Source organism: Vipera ursinii (assembly GCF_947247035.1).
Source record: "Vipera ursinii genome assembly, chromosome: 1".
NCBI lineage: Eukaryota > Metazoa > Chordata > Lepidosauria > Squamata > Viperidae > Vipera > Vipera ursinii.
In genome coordinates, this window is record NC_139512.1 from 156,945,489 (window position 1) to 156,957,561 (window position 12,073).

The window sequence follows — 12,073 nt, forward strand, 5'->3', positions numbered from 1 at the left end:
AGCAAAAATTGAGAAGGAGTGGGACTCTTGCCCCACCCTCCCACAGAAGGAAGTGGTGAATTAAACTTTTATGGGGGACAGAAATATATTGAAATGAAATGAATATAAGACTTAAATCTAGATAAGTTTGAAATTGGTGGAATTTGTTAAGATTTTCTTTTCAAAATATTTTTGATGAAAACAGAAGAAAGTAATTGCTTGTTTTGAAAATTGAAAAACAAACTGGTGCTGACATCTAGTGGTGGATGAAAATATACAACTGTAGTTGCTCTAATATAGGAATTGGTAGAAAGCCCAGAAAAAGATAACTTGTTTTTGTGACCTTCAATTTCTTAACTAGACAGAGAACAGATGCAACAATGGAAAGAAAACATTTTGGGCTATCTACAAGGCAAGAACTATAAACCTTAGAAAAAATATTGACCTTCCTGGATTATAAATACTTATTGAACTGTGACTCTAAAGCTATTTGCATAGAAAGGAAAACTTTGATTTTTGGCTATAATGGAACATCAGAGATCTGCAGAAAGAACATATCAAGAAAAAACAAATACTTTCCAGGAGGAAATGTATGCTATGTTGCAACTAATTCAAACGACAATGATTTCAAACTATGAGGAAATTAAAAACAACTTTGAAAATATAAATGAACACATCTTCAATTTAACCTTACAACAAAAAAACTCTCAGTAAATAAAAATAGAGAATGATCAAATAAAGCAGACAACTGAACATAAACCAGAGGAAAGAGATTTAAAGATGGAACCCAACAATGGAAGGAATTATGACTTAATCCAGGCGGAGAAAAACTTGCAGTAAATATCTGACATGCTAAAGATAATCTACATTTCAAGATTGCAAAATAAGTCTGAGGACAAGAAAAAGGATTTGACAAAATGGATCATAGAGCTGTCAGGAGAACTACGAGAATTTGAGAGACAAAAAATGATAAGAAAAAGAAAGAAAAAGAAAGAAAAAGATTTTCAATGAATATGAAGGGGCAAAACCCACAAAAACATCTTACTGGATTTGTCTCTTGTACTTACAACAACATCTACAAGACGATGGGAAGACTTTTTGGTCCAGCAGAACATACAGATTAGGAAAGATGTTTGGCAAAAAAAGGGGATAAAATTAGAATTAAGAAATTAGATGATGGGATTTATCAGATGGAATATCTAAAGATTAAACAATTGTTTGAATATGGTTACAAATAGAGAAAAATTCTGGATATAAATGTATTTTAGTTTAAGAAGGATGGGCCCATTAAGTAAGATAGTATTTTTTATGATGTGAGAAATATAAAAATGTTGGGATGGCTTATATGAAGGGAATGTTTTAGATACTTAAGTGCAATTGATGTTGAGAAAATCTCAATTGATAAAAATGTTCTGAATAGATTCAAAAGATTAGATGATTGGATTTATTAGATGGAATATTTAAAGATTAAACATTTGTTGAATATGATTAAAAATAATAGAAAAATTCTGGATATAAATGTATCTTAGCTTAAGAGGGACATGTTTCTCAAGCAGTATACAATTTCCTTCTTTTTTCTTCTCTTTTTTGTTGCTTTTTTAAGATATGAGAAATGTAAAATTGTTTGGGGTGGCTTGTATGAGGAAAAAGACTTAAATACATAAGTGTAATTAACTCTGAGAAAATCTTAACTGGTAAGAATGTTTTGAACAGGATCTGTGATGAGGTAATTAAGGTAATCAATTAGAAAAGAAGCTTTATATTGATTTGGTTGTTAAAAACTAGAAAAATGTTTATATTCAATTGTTACCTATCAAAATACTAAGAAATGCAGTATTCAAGATTGGTAAAAGAGAATATTATTGGAAGAAGAGAAAATCAAAGAAAGCTACTATGTGGATTATGGAATTATAGAAATTAATTGTTATTGATTGTTTTTAAATAGAAATCCAAACAACACGCTGTTTAACAAATATTAAGGTGACTATGTTAAAAAATCAATAAAATATATTAAAAAAATTAGGGTTAAAAAAATGTAAAGTTCTCCCACCACAGCTCAGAAGAATGGCAATTGGCTGAGAGAAATCCAAATCTTGGTTTTAGACTTGGTTTGTTAAGACTAACATTTCAGAATCTTTTTTCCTCCTGGTGTCCTCCATTTATTCTAGATGGAGAATATAGAACTCCATTGCTTCAATTATAGAGCAGGAACCTGAGACTGATGGATTTGGTAGTCTGGGCATATGGATTTCTTTAGGTATATAAACAGATGTGGTTTGGGGGAACTATTGCTTCCTGGATCTGTTTTATATACTGGTTGAATTCTCAGGTTAAAGGTAACATCTTACATTTATGCTCTACACTAATTCTTTTTTTCTAACAGAGGAGAGAAAAACTTCCATATATTTTACTACATTTATGCTGGTCTTTATCATCAGAAGAAACTTTCTGAATATAAGCTCCCGGAGAAAAAGCCTCCCAGGTAATTTTTTCTGACTTGTGTTTATTGCTAGACTAGTTATAACTAAATATTGAATAGCCGTTTGTTTTGATGAGAAGTTTTAAAATCTGCCTTAATCATTCCCCTTATCCTAAACATCCAGGGTAGTCCTTTTATGTATACAACTGTATAGGCAAGAAGAAATGCTATTATTTATATATGGATTAATTAAATTAGTCAAAAATGAAAAAGTTCAGTTAATTATAGTTTCGCCACTCTGATTTAATCTGCTTTCCAAAATGGATGATTATAAAGTTAATGGTATGTATGAGCATTCTAGACAAATGAAGCCAAATGAATTGTTTTAAATTGGTACATTACTATTTGGGTAATTAGCAATATGAGGCTGAATTTTGCCTTCGGGTATTCTAGTTTCTGATCTCTCAAGGAGCTTGCCTTGTTCTCTCCCAACTTTGAGACTGACCCAAAATTTACCTAACTGTATTTTCTGAAGTCCTCATTTTGAAAATAATAGCATCATTTAAAAGTACAGCTTATAATATGCTAGTCATGGTGTTTGTAATGGGAAAAGGAGATAAAAATGAGAGGTTTAATGTGTCCCTGTACACTTTGCAAATAACATATTTTCAATTCTTTGCAGATGCTTGTCCTTCTAATATTAGTTTGCTCATTAGACTTCTACCTTTCATTAGGTGCTTAAGGCAGCATATATATAATAGTCTCTCTTCCCATTTTCTTCCAACAATAACCCAGTCAGGTAGACTAAGCTGAGAGTAGGTATTTGTCCTAAGGATTACATTTATCGATTATACAAGAATGTGACAATATCTAGGAAATAGCCAGATATTTATTGAGATGCTGCAGTCTGGGTTGAATTGATAGGTACTGTTGTGATTCAGGGTCAGCCTGTGGGTTCGGCAGTTGGGTCAGACGACTCAGAGGAGGAGGAGGGGGGTGTTGAAGAGCTTGCTGAGGGGATTGGACAGCTTGATGAGAGCCCCCAGCAAGGCCCCTCTCATCTGGTCACGATGCAGACCCAGCTGTGTGAGCCTGACAGCATGGATGAAGATGACCCACAGCTGGCCCTGTTCAAGGACGCCCGACGCAGGAGGCAGTCAGTCAGGAGTAAACAGAGGAAGGCAATGGGGCACCTCGGAAGGAGGCACAGAGAGGCCACGCCCTGAACTGTATTTAAGGGGAATGTGTGGGAGGGCTGGTTTGCTGAAGGCAACCGCTTGGATTGTTCCTGCTTCTTAGCTCGTGTTTTATGGTTGGTGTCTTGTCTTGCTCTTGTTTTATGTGAATAAATTTGGCAGGCGTAATTCCAGCCTCTTGCCGTTTGTAAAGGGGTCGTCCCTGCTTTTGCTGCAGGGCCGGTAGCAGGCTGGTACAGAACAGGTACTGTATGTTAGCATCATATATGCTCACTGATTAGGTTGAAATAGTTCTTTAACGAGGGTTTAGTCTGAGCTTTTGGCTCAGTCTCAGAATTATGTAAGGGCTGTTCAAAAGGGATTTGAGTCGTGGATTTGATTTTCAGGCAGCAGCCTTGTTATTTTACTTTCCAGGAACTATACATTGCAAGGGGTCCTTGGCGCTCTCTGAGCTTGGTTGTTTTCTTGCAGACGTTTCATTATCCAAACTAGGTAACATCATCTGTGCAAGTAAAGAGTGGGATTTGTTCCCAGTCTTTATTCTACTGGCTTGCTCTGTCAGTATTGGTGAGGTGGTCCTAGAGGTTCTTTGGTTAGGCTGTTTTATTGTTGGCTTGTTTGGTAGTTCCTCAGTTGCGTCTTGTTTACTTGATTGTTGGTCTAATGTTAATCATGGATCTAATCTATACTCATCTGGGTGCTGAGTGCTGGTGGAGAGGTGCTTGGGTTTATTTGTTCCCCTTTTGGCTTGTTTATTTATTTATTTATTTAACATATAGCATATAATGTTATACATTATACAATGCTGGACACAATGCAGTCCTGACAGCCTAGATTGCTAATTCATTCTGTTCAGCACTTGCACGCCTATTCATGGTACACTGTGGGGGAGGGAGGTGAACTAGGTTTACACCAATTAGCTTGTGGCCCTCGGGTTGCTGGTTCTTCCAGTCTCCTCTGCCGGTCTTGCCTCGCCTCATGTTGCGATGCCTCACGTGTGGCCAGGTCCAGTGCCAACTTCCCTGTCTGCACACATAAACATAGCTAGGTATTTTTTCCCCACTGAAGGGGTACCCTTTTATCTACTTGCAATATTGCCTGCTCTCATACTGCTGGGTGAGCAGGAGCTAGGGACTGAGTGACAGGAGCTCAGTAACAGGAGCTCATTTTGTCTCATGGAGCTGGGCTTGAACAGTCAGAGTGCAGATCATTTCTGTCCGGCAGTTCCAGCATCAATAAGCCTCAACATCCCCGTGTTCTCGTTGCTTGTTTCTTTTGCATAATATATAGATATTATTGATGTCTATGTATCTATTGATGGCTAATTTGTCAGAATGCCAGGCTTCTGGAAATTCCCTAGCATTTGGGGCCTTGGCTTGGTCTAGGATGGTCACAGTTTCCCAATTTAAACTACGGTTAAATCTGTCATATGTTGTGAAATTAAAGAGTTTTCATCATGTCTTCTGACTGCTATTTCATATTCATGAATATATTTTGCCAGTCTTATACCTGTTTATCCTTTGTATTGGCAGTTGTAGTCATTACACTGTATGTAGTAAATGAGTCCTGTATTTTCTTCTGGGGCTGTTGGGTCTTTTGGTTTACTTAGGATGCTTTGAAGAACTTTAGTTGGCTTGTGTGCTACACTGATTCCACATAGTTGTAGTCTGTTGGTGGTTTATGATATGTTCTTGATGTATGGCAATGTTATTCTTTTTAGGGCTTTTTATGGGTTGTGCTGTGTTAGATTGAATGGTCAGGCAGTTTTTGATAAAGTTGCATGGCTATCTGTTTCGTTGGAATATGTTTTTTTTTTTAATTGAAAAGTTTTAAAATACAATTTTCCTTTGAAAAACCCCCCTTCCCCCTCCCTCCTCCCCTCCCTACCTCCCCCCTATCTCCCCCCCTCCCCCTCTCCCTCCTCCCTCCCCTGCCTCCCCCTCTCTACTTCCCCTCCTCCCCCCCTCCCCCCCCCCGACTTCCCAGAGCAAAATACAAGGTATATATCTAAAAAGCAATCATAAACAATCATATACTAACAATTATAAACTCTAAAATCCATCACTCTCTAGCTTATATAGAGTAAACCAATCTTAACAATACTAAATATGTATAAAGAACTAAAATAAAAGAAAACTAGCATCATTCCCATCTATGTTCTTCCACAATTCACTATTACCTAGACATATTCTCACTTACACATCACAAGCACCTATCCCTATTAACCTCTCTAGCCAAAATAGGCTATAATAGATAGTTCTTACACAAATTAACCCGCATTAACCCACAAAACTTTCTTCCTCTTCCTCTGTAGTAAATTGTCCATTAATTCCAAATTAAAAATTCTGTTACCATACATATCATCCCAAAACTCTTAAAAACACAACTACCACTTGACTATAAGTATATTGTGGAAGTTCCATAGATTTCTACTGGTCTTATTTTTTTATCTTTTTTGAACGTTTTAAGGCAGCACGCGTCACCCTCTGTTCTCTAGGATCATCCAAAAGAGTTGCAGCTTGATCTCCTCCTGTACCCTTCTCGTCTATCTGCCCATCTTCATCCTCTTGATGTTCTCCTTCTCCAGATCCCTCTGCAGCTTCCAAAAGTGTTGATGGGGTTGCTTTTAAAACATTGTTGTAAAAATCATGCGCTTGCTTCACAGTACCCAAACAGTACCTTTTGCCATCATACATGAAGCTCAACCCAGCTGGGATCTCCCATCTGAACCTTATATCTCTTTGCTTGAGCTCTTGCACAAGAAATATAAAGTCCTTCCTTCTCTTTAAAATCTTTGGAGGAATTTCTTTTAGAACCAAAACTTCTTGACCAGCAATCACAACTTTAGTATCATAGGCAGCTTGTATAACTTCATCTCTAATTTCCCTTTTTACAAAATAAACCACCACATCTCTAGGCAACTTTCTCTGCTTAGCAATCCACGAATTCACACGAAACACTTTGTCCATGCCTTGTTTTATTTCCGATGCTGGATGGTTCAATACCCCCTCAAAAGCCTCAGAAACCAGCTGCTTTAAATCTTCTTTAATATTCTCTTTTAGGCCTCTAATTCTAACAGCAAACTGCATCTGGTAAAATTGAGCCAGACTCTGTTCGCTATCCATTTTGTCTTTTAAATCTTCAATTTCCAATACTTTTGCTTCTAGTATAGCATTCTTTTGAGTCAAGTCTTCCACTTGATCATCCAGCACCTCCACACATTTAGCTACTTTATGCACTGAGGACAAAATGTCTACCTTCATCTCTCTAAGTTTCTGCTCCATCCTTTCTTCCATTCTCTGCTCCAATTTCTCCAATTTCTCCTCCATCTGTAGAAATTTAACACCCATTGACTCCAAAATTAACTGGGTATGTTTTTCAAGATCCTTCGATGTCAATACATCAGGAGAATGCAACGCCTGCAATAATGATTGTTGTTGCACCGGAGAATTTCCAGCACTCCGAAAAGTTCTAGGGGGAGGTTTAGCCGCCATCTTTTACTTACAATTGTGACGCACTTTCACTTTAAGTTTTAAGCAAAGTCCATCAAGCTTGAGAGTAAAATAAGATAATCCTCTTCATCTCTTCATCTTTCCCTCCTGTACTGCTCTGCCTGCTCTTTTCCTTTCATAGTCTCTCCTTCAAGCAGGGATGGTCGCAGACGCCTGGCTCTGCTCCATGAAGTCCGGAGCAGAGACGCTAGCCAGCTGGGAGCAGCCCAGGCTACGGGGGAGTTCAATCCTTCAGCCGCCCAAGCTCCAAGCTCAGGCGGCCCCGGAGAACTCGACCCCTACCTGGGGGCTCACCCCCTCCTCTTCTCCCGAGGAGGGGGCTTCAAATTCGCCCGAACAGCTGATCGGCGCTGTTTCGGGCGAAAAATCACACAGCTGAGCCGCGGGCAGCCCGGGAAGGCTGTCTCCGGCGCCGCGGAGCCACCGGAAGTCAGTTTCGTTGGAATATGTTGTATAAATGCTCTGTTTCCTTTTTCTGCTGTTCAGGGTTGCTGCAACAAATTTGTGCTTGTCTAAATAAAGTTCTTACACAGCTTCTCTTGTAGGAGGTTGGGTTGTTGCTTTGATAGTGGAGCACGTGCTTGGTGTGGATGGTTTTTCAGTACACTTATGTTTCTAGTTTGCCATTGTGGTCTCTGCTGATCAGGGTATCCAGGAAGGGTTGTACCATATTTTCCGGCGTATAAGATGACTTTTTAACCCATGAAAATCACCTCAAAAGTTGGGGGGTCGTCTTATACGCCCAGTTGTCTTATACGCCGGAAAATCAGCGAGCCCGGGAAGGCACGCCCTCCCCTCTCACTGTGGAGGAAGCATGCCTCAAGAGCCATGGCAGGCACCTCACGCTGTTCCCTCTTGAAGCAGCATCGGCGGAGCCGTCGGGCGGGAGCCGGCAGGGCAGTCCTTCCCTCTTGAGGCAGCATCCCCGAGGACTCCTTAGGAGCCGGGGAGCGATGCTGCCTCAAGAGGGAAGAGCGTCGGGCGGGAGCCGGCAGGGCAGTCCTGCACACGCGCGCACTCCCTGGCTGCTAAGGAGTGCTCCTTAACAGCTGGGGAGCGCGTGCATGCGCAGGACTGCCCTGCCGGCTCCCGCCAGACGCCAGCCTGCCCTGCTTCCTCCACAGTGAGAGGGGAGGGCGTGGCTTCCCGGGCTCGCTGATTTTCCGGCGTATAAGACGAAAAATCTTGAAAATCATCTCAAAAGTTGGGGGGTCGTCTTATACGCCCAGTCGTCTTATACGCCGGAAAATACGGTAGTTTTCTTCTCTGCTAAAGTGGATTTCTTTGAAGATGTTGTTGATGGTTCTGTGTTGTTCTCTAATTGGACCTTTTTTAGTATGGTGAAGGTGTTGTCTACATATCTAATCCATATTTTGTGTTGTATTTGTGTAACTGCTGTAACGTCTACTGTAGATGTTGCATAACAACCTCTGCTATACAGTAGGTCCTGAAAGCGGCGATCCAATAAATGTACCTTTAATTTGATAGTAAGTTTGTCTATCAAATTGGAAGTATGTGGTTAGGCAGAGATTTATGAGATCCATAATCTTGGGTGTTTCAGTCTTCATGTATTTAATTAAGTCTGGACTAGAAGACCTCCAAGGTCCCTTCCAGCTCTATTCTAATTTAAAGTCAGGGATGCCGTAGAGCAATGTGGTCACATTCTTCGGCTAATTCTGGATCTATGGATGTGAAAAGAGCTGTGACATCAAATGAGATTCAGTTATGTATTTTACACAGGTACATTGCAAATGACACAGGAAAAATGCTGCATGATATTATTAGTAAAGAATCCTATGGAACTCAGTTTGAAGCAATCCAGCATTGCTTTCGGATCATAGGATTTACTAAAGAGGTAAGTGGTGATTTTTTTATATATATAGTTGCCAGAATAACGTTGGTCTTGCTTTAAAAATTTATATTTTTCAGTGGGCAACTTAATTCAGGCTTATTTAGTATAGTATTGCTAAGTATCGGTACAATGGTGACTACCGGATCAGCTTTGGACAATTCTATATATGGCATGTAGAATACTTTTTAAAAAAAATCCCATCCCGCCCTTCTCCAAAGACTCAGGGCGGCTTACAATCTAAAGCACAAATCAATGTGCTTAGCAATAGCCTTCATTCTATGTATATGCCTGCTTTTTAGGGCTTTCGCCCCCCCCAAGCGGCATTTTTACAAAGTCAGCTTATTGCCCCCAACAATCTGGGTCCTCATTTTACCTACCTCGGAAGGATGGAAGGCTGAGTCAACCTTGAGCCTGGTGGGACTCGAACCTGCACTAATTGCAGGCAGCTGGTGTTACTTAAGGAGGCATTAGCCCACTGCTCCACTGAGGCTCTTTTTCTGGTTCCCAAGTGAGAGTAGCACTGTAATAACAGCAGTGGAGTGGTTCACTAGAGTTAGAATTACTAAACTTGAATCAGCACTAAACCAGAGGAAGAAGAATCAATATTTGGCACCAATAACATCGTGTAAATTGCCCCTGAATCACGTAATTAATTCTAAAGCCAATAACAAGAAAATAAAGTTTTCTTAATAATTTAACTGTAGATTAGGCATTTTATCAGGCAACTGTATTTAGGAATACAGTTGGAGAAACTCATCAGTCCTTCCCTCAAACCCACCAGGTCCCATCTGGGCTTTTTCTGTGATGCACCAGAATCTTTTGGGACTCTGCCTTTGAGGCTCACATTGCAGTAGGACATTTCTAGGATCTGCTTGGCATGGTGTTAGCCCATTTGTTTTATTTATTATTTGATTATTGATTAACTTTGTTTGCTGTCCATCTCGCCGCAAGGCATCTCACAGTTTGGCAGATTTCTTTTATAAACAGAAAAACTGGTATATGAAGAATTAAACGGGTATATGAAACTGATATATAAAGAGTCAAAATAAACATTCCGTCATTGCTCAGAATATATGAATGAATCAATCAGGCCATAGAAACTGGCTGTTGAAGAGGCTGTCAATCTAAGATAGGATTAGAAATAAGATGATAGAAGTACACTTGGAAGTAAAGAAAAAGAATAATGATATAAATCCTCCTAAGACCATGAAGTGTGGCTACATTAGGTTAGCACCTTCCAGCTTTTGCAATGGCCAAAAATGCTAAGGTGTTGAATGTACATTATAATTGGAGAGGGACATTATGGCTTGGTGCGTTCGGATTATGGAGTTATATGCAAATATTCTGTCCTCAGAATGTGTGTGTTCTCCAAAGTGTTGTGTGGGTATCCTGTTGATGTTTATAGTTCTGACTCTCTTACCATTTTCAGGAAGTGCATTCAGTGTATCGAATTTTGGCTGGGATCTTAAATACGGGAAATATTGAATTTGCTGCCATTTCTTCACAACACCAAACTGATAAAAGTGAAGTGCCCAATATGGAAGCCTTAGATAATGGTAAATATTTGCTAAAATCTCTGCATTGTCCTGATGCAGAATATGATCAGGAAATCTAATTTCACACTGGGTGGCTAGCACTTTGGCCCCCATTTTACAACATCCCTGTCTTTCAGCTGCTGCACTACTGAGCATTGGCTCAGAAGAACTTCAGGAAGCTCTCACCTCACATTGTGTTGTCACACGAGGTGAGACCATTATCCGAACAAACACTGTGGACAAAGCAGCTGATGTACGCGATGCCATGTCAAAGGCTCTTTATGGCCGACTCTTCAGCTGGATTGTAAATCGGATTAATAGCCTGCTGCAACCTGATAAAAATATATGGCAAGTTAACAGTCAATAAATTGCATATTTACTTGTTGATGCCTACATATTTCTCTATTTTACATCGAGAGTTTACTGTTCATTTTAGATAATGCCTCAAATTGGTTTCCTTGCTGTGATTTTGCATTTTTGTTCCTGGGACATTAACTCCAGTGTTTTCAAAGACTTGATTGGGATTTAACTAAGTAGGTAAATGGGATTCACTTGGGTTAAAATCACGTCCCTCCCTGGAAAGATACTAGAAGATATTTTAATTGCATTATCTTTTATCTTCCTCCTGATTTTCATTTTATTATCTTCAGCATAAAGTAAACCTTTGAATTCAGTCCCAGTCATTAACTTCTTGTGCTGAACTATGCCTAATATAGCAACACCAATGTATCCTTTGTTCAAAAGTTTGGTAATTCTGAGACCAAAAGTAAATCCTGGTTGGGTTGGAGAATCCTCTCATCTAAGAGAAAGAAGCTTTGCCAGTGAAAGACTGCGCATATTCGCCCATCAGCTCCTAATTAATCCTGCAAGGGCAGGAAGAAGCAACTTTTGAAACCTTGTGCCCTTTAGTTCCCTTAAAAAGTGTCTGGACTGGTTCCCTTTTCCATGCTAGCTTGGCATTAACAGAATGGTTTTTCCCACCCATTAATTCCAGCAGAAGGGAAGCTAATAATGATGAATTCATCTTGGCTGGCATGAACCAACATGTCTTTGAGAATGGTGGATGATCTACACTGCTAAGAACTGCTCCATGGAATAAACAACCTTCTATATTTCAGTTCCCAACAGCTCCAGCTAAGACGACTGCATATATGACATTCTGGAGTGTGGAATATAGTGGAAGTTGCAATCCACTATATATAGAGCAGTGACCCCTAAACTTTTGGGCACCAGGGACTGGTTCCGTGGAGAGATTTTTTCCATGGACTTGGTGTCTGCATCCCACAGATGGGGCTTTGCTTGTTTGTGCAACCTGGTTTCTGGCATGCTATGGCCCAGTGCCAGCCCATGGCCCAGGGGTTGGGGACCCTGATCTAGAGGGCACAGGTTGCTAATGTCTATTAGCTGTTCTGTAGATTTAGTTTTAAAATGTCAAATTTCTAATAAGAAATGCCATAGTTAAGTTTGCTAGGTTAGGAAACATTCACTGTAATGTTTACCTAAGTTGGTAAATGATAATTTACTTAGTGTGTATATTTTTGTATCTGATCATTTCCACACGAGTGATTTATTGCATCTTC

General features: G+C 39.7%; 1 protein-coding gene across 1 annotated transcript in view; it reads left to right on the plus strand.

Moving 5' to 3' along the window:
* The window catches only part of MYO3B (myosin IIIB), a gene marked incomplete at both ends in the record, with an annotated part of 400,700 nt that overhangs the window by 261,708 nt on the left and 126,919 nt on the right, over positions 1-12,073 (plus strand). Inside the window, 4 exons of the mRNA XM_083368004.1 lie at positions 2,363-2,461; positions 8,847-8,961; positions 10,388-10,514; positions 10,631-10,841. Coding sequence (XP_083224130.1) covers positions 2,363-2,461; positions 8,847-8,961; positions 10,388-10,514; positions 10,631-10,841 — 552 coding nt within the window. The remainder of the gene's footprint in view (positions 1-2,362; positions 2,462-8,846; positions 8,962-10,387; positions 10,515-10,630; positions 10,842-12,073) is intronic.